Source organism: Semicossyphus pulcher, unplaced genomic scaffold (assembly GCF_022749685.1).
Source record: "Semicossyphus pulcher isolate SPU_LCO1_2020_fin unplaced genomic scaffold, fSemPul1.0.p SCAF_13, whole genome shotgun sequence".
Taxonomy (NCBI): domain Eukaryota; kingdom Metazoa; phylum Chordata; class Actinopteri; order Labriformes; family Labridae; genus Semicossyphus; species Semicossyphus pulcher.
Genome location: NW_027211637.1, coordinates 30307357 through 30327252, shown reverse-complemented (window position 1 = coordinate 30327252; position 19896 = coordinate 30307357). Strand labels below are relative to the sequence as shown.

General features: G+C 41.1%; 1 protein-coding gene and 2 non-coding genes across 3 annotated transcripts; 1 reads left to right on the top strand and 2 right to left on the bottom strand.

The window, feature by feature from the left end:
- Positions 1 to 10994: 10994 nt before the first annotated feature.
- Positions 10995 to 18013, bottom strand: ppdpfb (pancreatic progenitor cell differentiation and proliferation factor b). The gene is made up of 5 exons (XM_069660898.1): positions 17836 to 18013; positions 15983 to 16073; positions 14391 to 14468; positions 12052 to 12145; positions 10995 to 11523 (listed from the first exon to the last, which is right to left on the bottom strand). The coding sequence occupies exons 2-5, from the start codon at positions 16035 to 16037 to the stop codon at positions 11409 to 11411; spliced, it is 342 nt and encodes a 113-aa protein (XP_069516999.1). The 5' UTR covers positions 16038 to 16073; positions 17836 to 18013; the 3' UTR covers positions 10995 to 11408.
- Positions 18014 to 19208: 1195 nt separating this feature from the next.
- On the bottom strand, positions 19209 to 19290 carry trnas-aga (transfer RNA serine (anticodon AGA)). Its single transcript has one exon. It is a non-coding gene; the product is annotated as a tRNA-Ser (tRNA).
- Positions 19291 to 19513: 223 nt separating this feature from the next.
- trnae-cuc (transfer RNA glutamic acid (anticodon CUC)) lies at positions 19514 to 19585 on the top strand. Its single transcript has one exon. It is a non-coding gene; the product is annotated as a tRNA-Glu (tRNA).
- Positions 19586 to 19896: the final 311 nt, after the last annotated feature.

Below are 19896 nucleotides of genomic sequence, written 5' to 3'. Positions count from 1 at the left end.
AACTTGTGGGCTGCAACATTTCTAAGATACTCAGCACAACGGGTTCAGGTTTTTGTTCCTAAAAGCAACATTGCATTTATTTGCAGAATAATGGAGAAGCTCCACATGAATCTCAGCCCCCAAAAATACTGGGACAAGATGTCCTTTAGGTCAGTGGTTCTCAAAGTGGGGTCCTGGGACCCCTGGGGGTCCACAAACTATAGCCTGGGGGTCCACAAAATAATTACAATAAATTCATAATAAATGATAAAATTGTGCTGTATCATTAAAAACTGCATGTCTACAGATGAGGACTTTTTGCACCAATGAAACAAGCATATCGTGTCCATTGCTCCCACACACGTTAGCTTTGGGCCAATAGAAACTGACATGATTGTGACATCACGTCAATCTGTCATGAGTCACTCAACTCACTCAGGTCACAACGACCCGTTCCTGCAGCTTATTAGCTAGGTTTGTTAGCCAACTAGCTAGCTGGCATGGAGAAATATTTGAATCAGTCCAGATCGTCAGGTGATGCTAAGCCCAAACTAGCTAAATTGAGAAAATATGACTACAGGTGTAACGGGTGTATAGAGTTTGGTTTTATTGAGACCAGGGATGGAAGAGCAAAATGCATCATGTGTCTTCAAGTGTTAGCTAACAAAGCCAGCCAAGCTAAAGCGACATCTGATTACAAATCAAAAGAGCGAGCAACATACCCGGCAGAAAACACAGATGGTGAACCTGGCCACAACTTCAGAGCCTGATTCTGATTCTGAAAATGTCCAATACAAATGTGAGAACCCCTGCTTCAGGTGTACTTATTGACTGAGACGTTGCAGTTGGTGGTTTCAAATATCTGAGTTTTAAGCTAAAAGCATCAAAAGGTCGGTTAAGTTTAAGTCAACATTGCTGACACCAAAGGATTCATCACATCGTGCAATTACTCCGAGGACAGCTGGGAGGTTTAATCAGATTAAGCATCGAATCAAACTGTTTCCCCTCTGAGATACGCCCACTGTACACAAGCTGCTCACCAGCCGCAGTAACAGATCCAGGTTGTTGTTCAGCAACAAAACATCTGAGACATTAATCTGCTAAAACAAAGAAAGCACCATTGGACAACTAAAGCAGGAGAAACCAACCGGCAAAGGCAGGTATCAGGAGGATAAAGTAAATGTGCATCTCGCAGAGCTGCAGAAATGATTGATTAGTCAAGCTTCTGATTTTGATAATGATTAATCGTTTCAGCCATTTTTCAAGTGAAAATATCAACATTTGGTTCCAGCTTCTTTAATGTAAGGATTCTGTGTTTGTCTTTAAGACAGTAAAATGAAGAGTATCTGGGAGCTGATCCGGGTCCATTTTTGCAAATACTAGCTACAAGATTCTCTATATTCTGCTGCTATTTTGTTAATCAGTTAATTTTTCCTCTCTGAAATTGGTCTTTGTACTAAAAATCACAAAGCAGCCGGACACGAAGAGAAAACACACACAGTCTTATTGATGCAAAAACACTAAATGTAGTAACGCTTACACAAACTAGACAAAGGTCATGTTTACACTTGATCCAGAGGCCTTGAATGATCAACACACACACACACACACACACACACACACACACACACGCTCTAATAATAGCAGCATCAGTGATCAGGTAACAGGTAGAACAAACCGTCCCCGCGGTCATCAGAGTTATCTCTTCCTCCGTTTGCTTTTTACAGGTTTGAACCTTCAGCCCAGCTCTTGTTTACTCTTCCCTTCATGCACGTCTGCTCACATCTCTCTTCCTGTGAATGCATTCGTTAGACTCTCTGTGCACGCTTTCTTTCCATCGGTGGCGCTCTATTCTGTCTCTGCTCTGGCTATTAATGCTCATGTTAAATGACCTTCTGTCCAGGCACCAACGTTGTGTCCAAACCCAACAACGTATCGACACTGTTGAGTTAAAACATCTGTATTTACAAGGTTCAGCTCTTTAACACTGACGCACACAAATCAAATGTAGTAAAGGAAATTGGCAAACACTCTAAACTAGAAAAGGATCAATAAAATGAGATGTGTTAACACTACACTGTACACACACTCTACTGAAAACTCTTCGTCATTTGCTGAACCTGAGTCATGTCCTCTCTCTCTCTCCTGTCCCCCCGTCACACCACCTGTCTGTCTGTCTGTCTGTCTGTCTGTCTGTCTGTCTAGGATGTCGACCCTGTAGGTCAGTGACCTCACACATCCATCACGCCATGACCAGCGTCAACTCTCCAGCCTGTCTGCTCGCACGCAACAACTTCTACAGAAGTAAGAGCACAAAAAAACTTTATTTAGAGTCTGTCCTCTTGGCTTCACATAAACTGGTTAAAAGGTTGCATCCACAGGTGGAGGGAAGGATCTGCACATTCAGTTCATTCAGTCACTAGTGCTGAAAAAGAGGGATTCTTTTTTATACTTGAACATATCCTCAGAGAGAAGGCAGATATTTAAATTGGAACAAAGGTTGTGTGCATGCACGTGTTTCCATCATGCAGGGGTAAAGGTAGCAATAAACTGCGAGGTCATCGTTTAAGGAAAACAGAACTGCATTCTGAGCCTTTGACCTTTGACCTCAATAACTCAACTCTGCGCTTCCCCCAGGGGAAAATTACAGTCTGTCTGTCTCGTTTTTTTTCGACTGTAAAAACCAACAGGAGAAGCTTGAATCTCTTTATCTGTGCAGAACAGGAAAAACATTTCTCCCTCTTTTCTAAAATTAAAAAGCAACAGATCATTTTGTTTTTATTGGCAGATTTTAAATGTAAAGTTTTCATTACAGAAAAGGTAAAAATAGTTATGAAAAAAGGTTCATTGTGTATTCTCTGAAGCAAACAGTTAAATCGACCTGATGAAGACGTTCAATAATGATCAATAGTTCCTGCAGTATTTTGAATAAAATGATGCCAAGCTCAGCAGACTCAACAGGTAAAAGTAAATGAACAAAGGCTTTATGAAAATATATATTATTATAAATCTGAGGAGATGTCTGGCACATCGATCGAGGACGAAAATAGTTACTTTCAGCTACAGTTTGTTTTATAGAAACTGTTTCAGGAAAGAGGACACAGCTTTGTGTGAGCAACACAATACATGGATTCACAATCCTTGTTTGTACTGGAGTAATCTCTGTTTAGAGACTGTACATGAAAATGTAGAATCTGTAGACGCGAGGCCGAATTTAAGTACAGGAAGTGTTCTGGTTTATGTTTGTAGTACGTTTGTAGTCCGAGTAGTATTGACCAATCACGTATCAGCAGGCTTCGGTGTATGCAGGAAAAACAGTCCGCGTGGAGAGCAGAAGCAGGCAGAACAGAATCCACTGTAAAGACATCCCGACTCCCATCAGCGTCATCCGACAACGATTTAGCTTCTTATTGATCTCTATGAACAGACGTCTGCAGCAAGTTCAGCTAACAATCTGTGCTTGATCTAAAATTCAACGTGAGATAAATTCATTTGACGCTGTGTCACGAAAGCTGTTCAGAACGGGCGCTCCTCCGGGGGATGGGACGAACTGAGGGGTGACAGCGTTTATTTAGCAGACACATCTGGAGGGAGAATTTACCTTTGATCTGAACACACGGTCGCTTCTCGAGCTGCTGACTGGACTGTAAACAATGCAGCGCACGGAGAAGCCGTGTTAGCCGGAAATAGTTTATTGCTCACCGCTAGTCACACCAGACGGCCCGTAAAGTATATCGTCGTCTGAGACACTTTGGGTAAAAATCACAGAGATTCGTTTTGAACTGATACTTTTTACATCTGTGCAAATTACACAAGTGAAAAAGGAAGAGAAACTAAATGACTTCCTCTCACGCCAAAAAAACATGAACACACAAGATTTAAATAGCCACACACACTTACTGCACACGTATATTCTCTCTCTCTACCACACACACACCGAATCAGCACTCGCGCAGAGCTATGGTCTGTTTTGCATCATCCTTCCACCACAAGCACATGACTCACACTTTGTGCACACGATGTCCAATAGCAGCGGAAACAACTAGAGCAGAACAAAAATAACGATGATCTGACCTTAGATGATCTTCTAAACAACTTAACATCGACTAAAACATTAAGCAGTGAGATACACATGTTCCTGACACGCTGCTGAAGGTTTCTGGACGAGAGCCCAGATCTCTGAGGGCAGGTTAACACTCGCCCGGAGAGACACAACAGCACAACAACACGGTTTTTACCACGAGAACCACATTTAAAGAAAAATGATAAGCTAAAACACCAACATTTGATGGTTCCGGGCAGCACCTCTGCTGAGCAGTTAACCCACTTTTTCCGGTCTCAGTATTTATAGAACTGAATATATTTTAGTTTTGGACGATCTCAAACACAAGAAAGATTCTGTTCTGACTTGATTATTTGTCCCCATCCCGAGTACAGGGGGTCCATTATTCAGGAAGAGTCACACAATAATAAAGTCATGATTAGCTGCATCATTTCTTTCACACAAGTAGCTCGTCTCTCCCTGTAACGTCCACACACTGTGTCTGTTGGCATCAGGACGTCACAGTCTCGCCTTCACTGTGTCTGACTGACAACTGAACTGACCAGCAGACTTCTTATTCCTTCCATCACGTCTTCCTTGTGTCTTCTTCTTCTTTCTTTCCCCAATATTTATTCTCTCATAGCTTCGGTGTCACTGAGAAATAAGCTCTGAGTCAAATTAACATGCTCTACAGATTTACAGTAAATGCCTCTGTCTCTCTCTCTCAGACCTGTCCTCCAGTCCGGAGCAGATGAAGCCGGTGTTCAGCCGTCAGAAGGAATCAGACGGACACCAACAGAGACAGATCACCCTCTGGGTCACCATGACATCACCTCCAGGTAAACACACATGCAAAGTACACTACACACCTGGTTTTAGGAACCTGGCTGCAGGGATATGTTACTTGAAACAGGAAAGCTGGAGGCACACTACGGCCTGAAACACCCTAAATGTCCCGTAAGTGTAACCAAGGGAGCTAAATCCCAAAGCAGGAACTTCAGCCTCAAACCTTAAGCACAAGTTTGGGCGTTCTAAATGAACGAAACTAAATGATGGGGACATGCACTGACTCACTTCCTGTCTGAAATGTACTTTAAATGTTGCAACATTTCGATGAAAACATGGTGGTAAAAACGGTGGTAAAAACGGTGGTAAAAGTCACATCCTGGAGTTTCAGTGGCTTTTCTGGCTCTGGTGTGTAAACTGCATAAGTGGGTGCGTGCTGCATACAAAGGCCTGCCTGTGCGCTCAGTAAGTAGGTCAGTAAAACTCCACATGAAAGTCCAACTGATTCTTCAGACGTGCTTAGAATAGTTGGACATTTTGCCTACTTTGGATTTTACAAATAAGGCTGATATCATTCCTGATCTTTTACACTTACCGAATCAGTCTCTCAGTACTTTCCTACTTCCCCTCCCTGTCTGGGAACCTTCACAAAGGTGCCTCAAACAGGAAGATTCCTTTTTAAAAAATAAGCACATGTTCAAGCAGGGCAGTGTACTTGTTATCAAATGTTATCCCAACAGGAGTGTATTATTGAGGACTACAGCAGCTGGGATGAAGATACATGATGTGATTTAATCACAGCAGGACATTGTTTGTCTGGTATCAGTCTCACGATCAGCTGGGCTACAAACATCATGGTGTTCAACTGATAAGAATAGAAGCGAGACTGGGATTGATGGAGAAGACAAAGGGGGCTTTCACATTAGGGAACCGGGCCCGGATCCAAGTACACTCGACCCCAAAGTCCGGTTCGTTTGATTAGTGTGAACACTGTGTACCGTACTCGAGCAGGGTTCGTTGATCCGTGCCCGGGTCCACTTGAAAAGGTGGTCTCGAGTACGGTTCATGTGCACTCAGGTACGGTACAGATCAGGTGTGAAAGCTAACCGCACCAAACCACAGAAGTGGACTGCTTTTTATAATGTGCGTATGCACGCAGCACCGCCGATCTCATCCTCTGAACTGCACGGCCACGGCTGATACCGTAGGAACGTAGGTGAGAGGGTCGTTCTTGAGATTTTCTCCAACACATGAACAATAGTAGGCATAGTGTGAAGGTGGGCTGCGGGCTTGGGATCATGTGATTCACACGCTTTTCTACACTGGAACGACAACAGAAACAATGTTACGTAGTCGATGATACTCTTCTTCTTCGTCTTGTTTTTGAGGTGCATTGCCGCCACCTTCCGCTTCGGAGTCCTACCGCAAGTGTACTCGGGTACAGAACAAAATTATGAATGTGAAAGCTGACCCGCGGGCAACCGTACTCGGCCCAAAGTCTGAATCTTCCCTCCCAGTTTGCAGTGACCAGTGCACCAGAAGTCCCAGGAGGAGACAGCAGAAAGCTTGTAGATGGTAAATGGACTGCACTTAGTGTCTTTTCTAGTCTTTGCGACCACTCAAAGAGCTTTTACACTACATGACACATTCACCCATTCACACACTGATGGCAGAGGCTGCTACACAAAGTGCCCAACTGTCAATCAGTCATCACATTCACACGCTGATGGCTATGCGACCGGGAGCAATTTGGGGCTAAGTGTCATGCCCAAGACACATCGACATCAAAACCGAGCGAGCTGGGGTTTTGACTACCAACCTTCCGACTGAAGACGACCGACTCTACCTCTGAGCCACAGCCAGTTACAATGATCCATCAGAATCCAGCCTCACACTTTTACAATCGCATTAAATGTTAATTTATCTGCACATGAAGCACCAAAGCTCACAGGCTTGTTAAAAACAGAGCAAATGTTTGGGGAAGATTTTCTAAAATGAGTCTGCTTGTGTTTCCCAGGGTTCTCAGGTGGCGCAGGAACCAAAGGACTTTGTGTCAACATTGTCCTGGGATCTTCTGCTTCTCACTTCCCCACCTCCAAACCAACCAGCCCTGCTGACCCAGGTGTGAAGTAGAAGGAAACAAGTGCACCTTGCTTGTTTATAGACTGAAAGGAAGTAAATAATGAAGGTGCCCTTAACTTCCAATTTCTCAATGGACTACAAAGGACTAAGTGGACAACTTCCACCTACAGAGACACTAAATTAGGGATAGACCGATTATCGGCGCCGATATTCGGCATTTTGACGCATATCGGCATCTGCCTTTTTTTTTAATCCGACGGCCGATAAGAGATCAATTTAAAACTGGGTTATTTTGGCTATGATGCAGCCGCGCCTCTCTGTCTGCAGTCACTACTCTGTGTCCAGCATTGTCCCACCCACAGCACTGATTGGTTACACGCAGAGCCATGGCACGGGTAACAGCCAATCAGCAGTGAAAGCTGTGCATGCAGAGTGGCATTTTTGGCCGCAACAATCAAAACTAATGTCTTGGTACCAATTTTTCCTTCTAGATATTTAGATATTCCCAGACCTAGACACACAGGATCAAATAAAATACAGATTATTGGTGGCAGAAACACTAATTGCTGACATTTTACTAACTTTGACTAACATTGCACTCTCAGATAACACTGTTGTTTGTTTTTCGTCACATGAAAATGTACCTGAAACCTGTTGGTTTTAAGAGGGCTAACAATTATGGTATCTGATTGGAGCGTTAACTGACGTACTCATCAACACCTGATACAGCTTTTTAGCAAGTGTTATTAAGACAACTATTTTCAAGCAAAAATACTATGCATTCTTCTAAATCTGAGGATTTGTTGTCTTTTCTGTTTAATATGATGATATAATTTGTTGGTTTTGAACTGTTGGTTGGGAAAAATGTGAATTTTGAAGATTTGAACTTTTTCTGTTTTCTTGTTTTTGCATTTTATACACCAATAAATAAACCCTAAAAACAAAATAACAATCCAAACTTGAAACAAATCCTTTTGAAGCAGCCGTAATCAAAACTATAACTAGGGAGCAGAAGAAGAGAGAGGGAGTCTGATGGAGGGGAGCCTGACAACAAGTGACCAAGACAAGAAAAAGGGCAAACAACTCCTTCACTCCCACTCTGATGACCCCTGAGCACCCAACGACCTGGAAAAACTGCAACGTGGGAGTCCGACAGAGCACTCAGCTCTTCAAATGAGCCACAGAACAAATCCTCTTTTCAACCTTTTAACACGGTCATACAGAGAGGCCACTTTACAGCAGCGGCGGCCATTGTTTGTCTTTCCTCTGTTTCATAGAGACACACAGAGACTGAGGGGTGAACAGGGGGCAGAGAGGCTTACACAAACCCATTTTATAGTCAAAAAAACTAGTGTCAGGAATTTACTGCATTACAGTCAGCAAAGAGATGTTTCTCCACATGTCAGGATAACTTGTTCAAGTCAAGGATAAATGGGAAAATGTGATTTTGGAAGCTGCAAAGGCTGAAAAAGATACTTGGTGAACTCAACAGGCAAGTTTAAAATTCAGCTTCAGTTAGGCCAAGGCTACTTGTGCACAGCAGCTGACCACACAAATCATCAAGTACACAAAACAGAGAGAAAATGCAGCCACTAAACTAAAATATAATTAATGGAATAATGCAAAATCAACTAAAAAGAGAGTTTGAATTATCATAACCAACACTGCCTCCACGATGAGTCACGATAGTCTTTCAGCAACAGAGTCAGCTATAAAAAGTGCAGAAATCAGCTCTTTGACTTACAAGATTTCAAAATTGCACAAGAAGATGGAGCTCAAATGATGCAAGAAGTTGTGTCAAATAATAAGTCTGATTATAGCCGATTCTTCTCTTCTGCTGACACAACATGCCATGTGGTTTTTCCCAAGAAAAGCAACTCCAGCCACTGCAGGAAAAGTACCCTCAAGTGACAATTTTAAGCAGATTAAAAAAACAAAAAGGAGAAAAATCTGAGCGTATAAATGTTATGTAGCATGATAAGCAGACGATCAGAGTATAAAGTTGATGTTGAAAGTGCGTCAGAATAATCCATAGATCATTGGGCCTTTCCAGGGGTCTAGAAGGACTAATGTTGTCAACAAATAATGGAATAAAGAGAAGAAAATATCCAATCTATGATGTAAAAAAACCTACAAGTCTGCTACAAAGCCATAGAAGGAATTATGTGCCAAAGACATCTATAAATCAAATGTTCACTCACCAAAAAAAGCAGCAGATGGAAACAAAAATAGTCCTAAATCAAACTCAGCCTAATCCACTAAACAATCCAGCCACCATTAATAACATTAATATCAATGCAAATACTGCAGACAGGGAGGGTAGACACATTTCAGAAGTACAGACACCAACAAATCAACAACACACACCAAAACATCAACCACAGGCTGTAAATAGGCCTACACAGCCATATTTTTCAGCAACCTAAATGTTTATCAGCTTAGCAAAGACATCCAGTCACATAAAAAACATAAACATTAAGACAAGCAGCTCCTACCTTGATGAAAATGAAACATTTCCTCAGCATCATCTGGGAGGAATCCTGGTGGGCTGAAGACGCCAACTTCCGGTTTAAAATGGCGGGCGCCGCCGATGGTTGATTTGAAAACCGTTGAATGGACAGTTAGTTTGTTTGAAAGCGATATAGCAGCAGCTAAAAGTGACACAAACATGAATATTCCTCCGTAGAATGAAAATCGTCGTGAGGCAGTATTATGTAGCTGCTGAAGTTGTTTCTACATACGTACAACAGGAGGTAGTTGGAGGCGAGACGGCTAACAACAGTGAAATTCGCTAATTAGCATCAGCAGCAGGTGCACGACCATGACAGAGGGCGGAGCTAGATAAAAAAAAACAACAACAAAGGTGCGTTTGTTTAATTTTGCTGTTGGGTGGGAGAGTCGTGTGAGAGAAAAAAGCATCAATTTGTAAAATTCATTGTTCAAATTCATTTATAATAATAAAGAACCAAATAAACAATTTATGTAAAAGTATATGAAGCCTATTCAAGTTTTGAGTCCCTATCTGAGATAGTTCTACTTCTATATTTTAGTAAAAAATGTTGTACTATTCACTTTAAAACATTTACCTTACAGTTTTATTCACTACTTTTCACACACAACCTAAAAAAGCTTTAAGTTATGGTGTTTTGTCATGAATAAGTTTAATAAAAGTGATTAGTCAATACACTGAAAATTAACAAAAACCTTAATTGATATTCTCCATCATGAAGATGCCAACACCTCATCTCCTCTCTAGCAGCTGTGTGTTTCATTGTGTTACTGCCTTTTTTAAAAGTGACATCTGAGTTTAAACATTCGCCTGATGACATTTTTATTTTCCCTCCCAGCAGTGAACCGTAGTACCTGTGACCATATTGTCAGCATTTTTTCCAGTGCAGGTCAAGCATAAATAAAATGTGTCATCGAGTTGCTGACAGCGTGTCCTGGGGAATCAGGTGTGGAGAGGAAGGTGGGCTGGCTTGTAACTGTAATAAGGAAACATTCATTCATTCATTGTTTAACCTCTGGAAAAAGTCCTCCAAGTTTTAAATGTCTTTGAAAGCAAATCTTGTGCTGAGATTAAATCAAGAAATATGTTTAATTTGCAATCGAAAATGGTTCTTAATCTGATTAAAAGTTCACTTGTGATGCATAAAGGGGAAGGGAGTTTAACCTAGTTTGTGAAGGTATCATTTAGGACTGCTGTGCGGGGTGTTTCTGAGCCAACAGTTACACAACTCCAGACTCTCTCTTCAGCAGCAGCAGCAGTTTGAGGACATGAAGTGCTGCTCTGTCAGTGTTTACTCTGTTCCTGTAATAGCCCTGTACAGAACCAGTGAACCACTCCCTGTCTTACACAAACACTTTCACCTCTCAGTCCTCATACGGCTGTTTTAACTAACAGCTGTGGACACATCACTTTACAAATCTATAAATTATAAGCTTAAAATCATGTTCCTAAAACCACAGAGGTGCCTGTGTACTCGGACGGTTGAACTCAAACAAAACTTCTTTGTAATATTTGAACAAATCTGTCTTCTAGTCATTCTAAGCTTTCAGAGGTACAAGTTGTGTACGAGAAGAATAAAGACATGTAGACAGAACATTAGGCTGCAAGAGTCTACTTTTATTGCATTTGCATCACAAGGTGACAAAAGTGTAAAATGTTTAACAAAGGCATGTGGATGTAAATGCACCACAGTGTGTCTGTGCACCACAGTTTCACAAACACAGAACAGTACAAATGTTTATAAAAACACAAAGAAAGGAGCTTATCAGTTGCATCGTCGTCTTGGTTTTTTTTTTCTAACATTTTTCATTCTTTTTTTTTTCTTGGCTGTCAATAAAAAAACACAACATTACTGAAACAATAACAAGTAATGCAGCCTGTACTACCATGAGTAACAATATAAAAAAAACTACTAAGGTTGTAAACGGGACGTCCTCCCGTCACCTAGCGTTGGTCGTTGGTTTGATCCCCCCCCAGAGGTGCGGCGTGGTTCAAAGTGAGGCTGCGGGATCAGGAGGAGGTGGGGCTTCCTGCTTCGCTGCTCTCGCTCACCTGCCGTTGCATCACCATTTCCCTGGCAACGCAGGTGATCTGACCGTTCGTCACCGCACCTGGTACCCCCACCCTGAGAGAGACGGAGAGGGATGGTGAGAAGGTGTGATGGACAAGACCAAACAGGACAGATTTCACTGTCCATAACGAGTCGAGAGAGCTGGTTTCAGCATCACACTCAGCTTCACTTCTGTGTTCCCATTAAACCTGAGCTCACTTATGTCCTTCAACAATCTGACAGCTACAGTAGCTTGGAAAGATGAATTGATTGTTATCAGACCAAAAAGAAGAGGTAGAATTAGCTAGGCAGCGTGCTATATCCTAACAGTCTCCTTCAAATCTAACGCCTTACACAAAAAGAAAGAAAATAGCACACTAGCTAGCCGATTGTTTCATTTTTTGTCTGATAAACAATCAAATTCAGTGACCCTAATTGCTATTTTTCAACCAATTGAATCCATCTTATTTTTGAAAGACTCGTCACAGATTCTCTGAGAAGTTTTCAAAGTGAGCTGCAGCTGGGTACTTTGAGACACATTTAGGCTGTGAAGCTGTAAGGGTTAATCCAGGACTGTTAGCGGATGAGTCAGCCTCTACTTACTTCTGCTGTGCCTCCTCAGTCAGTGGGGTCATCCCTGGCTGCTTCCCAAAAAAGAAACTGGACCACCAATGCCCAGAGTCCTGCTTGGGGAGGCCTGTGGAGGAAGATAAGGGGCGGCTTTAGGTTCATCTTTAGTCAGCACACTTTTCTTTCATCCCAACTATGACATTAACTTCCACGGCTCAGCAGACAGTTTGCCTGAGAGTTGATCAAATGTCCGCTCCAGGACAGCGTACGGCACCAGATTAAAGCTTCATTGCTTTTCATTTTTAGCTGAGGGAAAGTACCAGCAACTGGAGTCACTGAGGCGAGACGGCAGACTGAACGTCACCAATGTTAGAAATGTGTGTGTTTGAGTTTCGTGTGTGTTTCATCAGTCGCACTCAGAGGGAGAAATGACTCAGGTGTCCGCTCTGTCATAGTGACACCTCAGGTAGAGTCTGAGCAGCTGCATTCAGTTACAGGCAGTTATATTTACAGTGCAGCTGCAGCGTGCTATAATTAGATTCTAGGTCGAGCTGTTAGTGACACATACACGGTAATATACAGCTCTGATAGACAGCTGTTTAAGTTTAAACCAATAGATCATTACTTACTTGGTTGCAACACCAATCGGACAATGTGAACGTTGTATTCATGTACTAAAATGTATTACTATTTCCCAGTGGTTTTCAGCTGTTTGTGGCTGTAAATAATGACTTCTTTTACTATTATTGTTTCTATTTTATCCTGACTTCCGACAGTTAAACCAGATAGTTAAATATTACAGCTAAATGTTAAAAAAACAACATGAAATTAAACTTTGGATGACGCTGTTTTCAGGGCGTGTGCGGCACTGAGCTCACAGGAACAGTAGGAATAGATGAAGCCTCTTATTGAACCTCCAAAACGATTTGACCTACAAAGCTCTAAATTTGACTGCGTACCTCACCGATACCCATTTTAATTTATTCATTGGTCATTTTCAATCAGGCTCAATGTAAAAAAACAAAACACATAAGCCTAATAAATGAAAAAAATAAGTAAAAAAAGACGGCATAAAAAAACATCGTCAGTACACACCCATTTTTCCCCTCTCACCTACAGCCGTGCATGCACAGCCCTGGGCGTGTATCTGTGTGAAAATTCTAGCACCCTGACACCATTCCAAAAAGCTGACCCTGTGGTTAAAACAGGCACGCGGACACGGGCCTGAGCCAGCACTTCGCTGTCGACCCAGATGGTTTCCACATTAAGCTGAGCCAGGATTACTGGTGGGAGTCAGCACACATGAACTGGTGCTGAGGGTTTATATTGGTGCATGGGGGCTGAACGTGCACCAGGGATGGGATGCTTTTAACGCTAACATGTGAAACCTAACAGGAACACTAGAGTGGAGAGAGTTACAGAAATGCCCAATCCAGAGAGTAGAGTGGAAATACACAACCTCTCTGCTTAGGAGTGAGATCAGAGCAGAAACAACCTGAAACTCTTGTCCTCCAGGGTGACTCATCCATGGTTACTCTGCTGGGTTTGAGTCAACAGCTGATTCGACCACAGCAAAGCACCGAGGTTACCAAAACTGTAGCTCTGCCAGTGATATAACCAGGTCAATGAGCAATTTCACTATCTTTAGAAAGTGTTGCCAAGACAGAATGTGTTTCAAATAAAAATTCATTCAAATAAATGTAATGTTGACAGCCAGAAACATCTGGATCTGGCACAGAGGCAGGATGTGGCTCCTCTTGAGCGGAACACAATGTTCTGTCCGAAACCACAGCCGTTTAAATGGACCACATAGGATCTTTCACTGTGTGTCTTTGTGACTAAGAACTCTGAGTCAAAGCTGCCACAGGATTTCTCTTCATTTGGAGCACATTAAACCGGGGTACATTCATAACAGATAGATTTACAGATGTAGTAATAGTTTCACTGTCTAACACTGCTTCCTTTCCCGTCCAGGCAAAATAACGCGCTCATTCCCACCTCTGACAGCTCCAGACTGTCTCCACACAGCTGGAAAAGGTGTGCCCTTACACGCCCGGGTCTATCCCCTTAATATAAATACAGAAGTTAATAATCTAGATGATCACTGGAAGGTCTGAGCGTGCCATCTCTTATAAATACTGTGCTTTAGTCACCACCATCTCTCTGAAGATGTTTCACTCAAGACAAATTCACTCTGGCTGTGCCTGGGTCTGTTTGAGCAAATGTTTGTGATCGAGACTTTTTGCGTCTTGTGAAAGTGATTTAAAGGGTTTTTAACTTCCTAACGTGGGACGAAAATCTGTTTCAGAGAAACACAGACGGTTCATTGTGCATAACAACAGAGAATATCAGAACTTGATTTTAACACACACCTGGATGGTGAGGGATGACCTCTCCGCTGTACTCCGAACTGCCACAAGAGCTGCTGCTGGACGTAGAGCCGATGCGCCCTGCAGGAGGAGAGACAGAGCAGACAGAGTTAAAAAGCTGCTGGATTAATCTCAGTTAACCAAATTGAAATGTAACAGGAAGAGAGGTTCAGGTTACTTTTGCATGAATCAAACTGAAGGTTCATTCTGTGACCCAGAGGTCCAATGTAATGCTCTTGCTTAATCTCTAACTTGTTCCCTACGATGAGGAGCGGTTTGTGCATTCACAGGGACACAGAAAATGAAATCCATTTTCCTCTGGTTATATAATCACAGCCTGAGGGCCAACTCTGCAGCTGTAATGCACGGGTCTGATTTGATTTACTCAGACAGGGCACATGTGCATTTGGCATTCTGGAAAACCTAAGCAGAGCACATGCTGCATCAACATCCACATTCAGAACCGCAAAATACTAAAGAGACACTGGAAGGAGCAAAAGATGTGATCTCTTACGACTTTAGACTTTAGTGTCTAGTGTGAAGCTCCCCTTGATACAAAGAGGAAGGGTCAGGCTGTGTTCCAAACATGGTACTTTAAGGGTAATGTAAGAAATAAGTCAGCACTACAGAGTAACGATTCATGTGGAGTACTCCGTGTGTAATTGTGTTTGCTGAGAGCACACAAAGTATAAAGAGAACGAGCGGGAGCGACACAATGTCGCCCCTGCAGCTGTTTACTGTTGTTCTACCGCTTCGAGCCCTGCTTAAAATACGCTGGCTGACTGTGGCTGACATGATGTAACATTACTTCAGTTCTTCAATGTGCAATATTTCAAACAGTCACACAACAGCTACATCACCTGCAGCTGCTATATTTGTATGGAGAGGAACTAAATTGATGTTTAAGTTTAGTTAAGATAGGATGTTTTAACCAAAAACTATGAATTTGTTTACAAATTGAATTAGTAATATAATCAATACTAAACAAATGACAAAGTACTTTTACCGGGGCATAGAGACAAAGAGATCTACGTCAACCACACAGCTTGTACAAGTCACAACGGGTCAACACATGGTACCGAACCCTAATTCGGGTTGTTGTAATTCTGTTGTAACTTCCTCTCTCCACTCCCTACTTCAATGGAGTCGGCTGACTCTGGCCTGATGATGCAACATTACTTTGAAAGGATGCGGCGTGTGATAATGCAGCGGTTACACAGAAACTACGTCACCTACAGCTACAATTAATATCAGATTTAGTCGTTTCTTCCACTTAAAGACTTGTGATACAGAGGAAATGACAGGTCTGTTATAAGATGTAGCAGTACTCATGTTTCAATATATATAAGAGGATTGCATTAAACCACAAACAAGTAATAACTTGATTACTTATTCAATCGGCATCATAGAAAAGCCTCCTCAAATGAGTCACCTTTTAGTCATAAAAAGTCACAGTGACTCATTAAATCCAAGCGTGGGGCACTTTAATGATGCTTAATCTAGTGGGAGTTCACTTTAAAAAAATGAATTTGAAAAGTGAGTTGATCTGCGTGCACCGGTGTGTGATAAGAGAAAGGCAGGACAGAGAGACTCACTTCGGTAGTAGTCAGTGGTCGCCACGAGAGAACCGCCTGCTGGAATAGCTGCCATTCTTCTGTTGTTGGTCGCTGTTCGCTGTGCTAGAACCTGGAGAAGGGAAAATGTTTGATTAGAACCAGGCTGGGCTTCATGACTCACTGGAGAGTTTCTTGCGCAGTCAATACCCACACATGGGTCCAATCCAGACATTATGAAAGAGGCTTCTACTAGTGATTATTCAGATTCAAGTGATCGTTTAGTCTTTTGTAATATGATTATGGATCACAAGTAATAAACCAGTTATCCAGATTAGAGCTGGAACTAACTGTTCCTTACATATGCCTACAAAGTTTCCATTTAAAAAGTGATTGTTAGACTAAAAGAATAACTACAAATGCTTATTTAAATGTCCTGTTTACTGTCATGGAAACACTTACATATTCACATTTGAGGACCTAAAAACACTGAACTCCTGGCATCACTGTGTAAAAACAAAGATTCTATTATTCGAATTGATGCGGATAATTTTTCTGCTGTATAAATCCATTTATTGTTTTCTATATTTGTTTTTACTTTTTTGTCTCTAGTTTTTTTTCATCTTGTTATGCAAAGCCTCTTTTGGTTGCTTGGTTGAATAATGGTTCTATATAAATAAAGCTGAGTGGAGCAAATGAATCCACATCATTGAAAGAAATAAGAGAACAGAAATAATTTGCTATGGAAATGGTTTTTTTCATCTGATTTTTACTATTAGTTGATTTTCATGTTTATTTTATTGTTATAACAGTATCCTTGTTTTTTTATTTGCTCCATCTCTTTCCGTTTGAACCATTCGGTGCATTTCCCCAACTGTGAAATGCTTTATGCTGCATTTCATGTATGAAAGGTACTATGGAAATAAAGTATTAAGTACTTAATAGTCATTATGCAATCAAGAATTCCTTCTCTAATCAACTAATCACTAATAACATATTCCAATGATCAATCAAACATGCACTCAGACACCAAGATGTCAGCAGCAACAACAGACAAATGTTGGTTGCTTTGCATGATAGATGTCTTAAACTCATTAATTCTAAACACAAACGTTTGTTGATAATTCAATCAACAAACCAATTGATTAACTAATCCATTTACATGCAAGGAAATGCAGATCGGATCAAAACATCCTTGGCTCCTGCTCTTGCAGAAGAACACAAACTAGAAGCAGGATTATAAAAGACACAAATAAAACATGGAGATTACATGCACGTGAGCCGATTGTGTCTCACGGTTAAAATGCATAATCTATAAGACCAGAAAGACTTGTATTTTATGTTGTTTTTTTTACAGCAGTAGACTGTGGTGCAGCACGTCCATATACATTCAATACAGTGACGTCACATCATGTTATGCGGGGGACTTGTTTACATTAAAACGTCGCTGCAGCAAACCGACATTTTGACGGTTTCTGCTTCATGTAAAAACAGGAGGATGAGGCGAAAACACTAGAGACGATTAATACAAATAATTAGTGTCTTTAAATAGATAAAAATGTATAAAAAAAAAAAAGTCGGGATTATTTCTCATTATCGATTAAATGTTCCTTCAAAGACAAAAAAAACATCTAACAGTCCTTTTGACACTTGAATTGTCAGTTGTCGTTTGTGTGTCAAAACCCTGGTTCTACGGCCGTTGGTATTTTGGCAATGAAAAAAAATGAATGACACCAGAAAAACGGTTACTCACATAACGTTTCTTTGGCCAAAACAAAGACACCCATAAACTGCCATTATCACAAGCTAGCTAGTTAGCATCTTTAGCTCGACCCCCTCAACAGAAGCCCACCACCTGGGGGAAAAACAACCCCCACCATTTAATAGCCCCTCACCTTTAAATGACCCAGACGTGCTGGATGTTCAGTAGCACCCAATTCAACTCAGTCGGCGAGGCTGGGGGAGTAAACGCTAGGCGACGGGGCCCATTTGAAAATAAGTTTTGGGTAAATGTGACCCTCCAAGGTCCGAGCGGAGATCAACGTTTCTTCTTGCTTGGACAAACCGGTTGCTCGAGGTTTTATAGCGCGAGGTGGTGACGTAGCCATGAGGCAGAGGCGGGGCTAAAAAAAAAATCTCCTCCGCTCCCTCTCCTGTACATCATTCAGCAGGTTCCTTGATTCTGGAAAGATCTATGCAATTAAAAAAAAAGGTTTTTTTGGTTTTTTTTTACATAATTGAAATAATCATACATCGCACAATATCAATCTTGAAACCGTTAAAGTTTTTGTTTTAAATAAAGGAACAGAGTAGTAGTAAAAGTAACTTTGACTTTTCACGTATAGAACATTAATTCATACATTAAATAATCATAAGTGACGTTAAACATTACTTAAGTGTATTGTTTTTTCTCATAAAATGGGTACTGTCTTCTTTTATGCTGAGTAATTGCTTCAACACTTTTGAATAGAATTTGTTTATTCGGTACCCCATATCCCCACGAAAAAATTTTCTTGAAGTCTTTATTGTTTGTCTTTTTTTATTAGATGTTTATTTATATAATTTGGGTGTGGTTGTTTTTTTTGTTTGTTTTTTTACAATAAAACATTTAGTAATTTGATCTGGTTCAAACCTTCCTTTTAGTTACAATATTTCCTTAAAAATACCTAATCTATATGTCAGTTTGAACCAAAAGAATAAGTGACTTTCACAGTGTCAGTCTGATCATGGTTAACTCTAGACACACCCCAACAAGCACCGTACATGCAGCTCCCTCTTGTGGTGAAATGTATGAATTGCAGTTGCCTCATCAGAATCAGAATCAGGTTTATTGCCAAGTAGGTTTACACATACAAGGAATTTGTTTTGGTGGTTTTGGTGCAGAACAATTAACGCAGAACTAGAATAAAAATAAGTAAAGCACTTAATCATCTTTCCTAAATAAAATGCAATACAGGAGGTTTTATATCTAAATTATCTTTCCATTACGACAAAAAAAATGATTGAGTAATAATCAAACATTATTTTTTGTCAAACAGGTATGAGCCAGGAAACCTCACCAGGAGTCCTGCTATTATCAGTTATAGATGTGAAATCATACAGATAGTAGTTAATATTGGCATTTAAATTCAAAACTACACATAGCCTACCCATAATGTGTGACCTGTTGAGCTCGGATTTGTCGTAGCAGGTTGCTTGTGAAATCAGTTACTGGGGTTACACCAATGACTGTGTGCAGTATGTGGGTTACACAGGCTAAAAACTGATACGTTGTCGGCAGGATTCGAACCTGCGCGGGGAGACCCCAATGGATTTCTAGTCCATCGCCTTAACCACTCGGCCACGACAACCTGAATGTTACGCCATGGATTTGCATTCAAATCTCGCGATATTAAGTGATTGAAGGCGATATAACGTGAGTTTGGCTTCTCATTAGAATTCGCGAGATATCAGCTAGCTAACAATGTAAGTTAGCTAATGGCGGCTAACTAAGACAAAAACCACACCTGAGAACTAACAGATTCAACAAGCGATAACTATTTGACTCAATTATGCTATGTATTACTGCAACCGTCCCTGGTGGTCTAGTGGTTAGGATTCGGCGCTCTCACCGCCGCGGCCCGGGTTCGATTCCCGGTCAGGGAACTACCTTTTTCGTGAAGCTAATCACACCGGATGTTACCAAGTTACGTATATAGTCTATGGTTGAAAGGCGTAAACCTCCATTGCAATGTGTTCATTTAGCCCTTCATAGCATAGCTTTATAGCGTTACCCGTGCTCTTTATGCAAGCCTACAAATTCAATAACTCAATGCTTTACTTTTTTAAAAAGATCCCAAATTAAAAATGAATGCTATGATAAAACCATGCTGCCGAGAGAAAAATTGCATTGCATTAACATCCTACAGTTAATAAAATAATAATACTAATAATAAAAACTACCAAAATTATTTTCT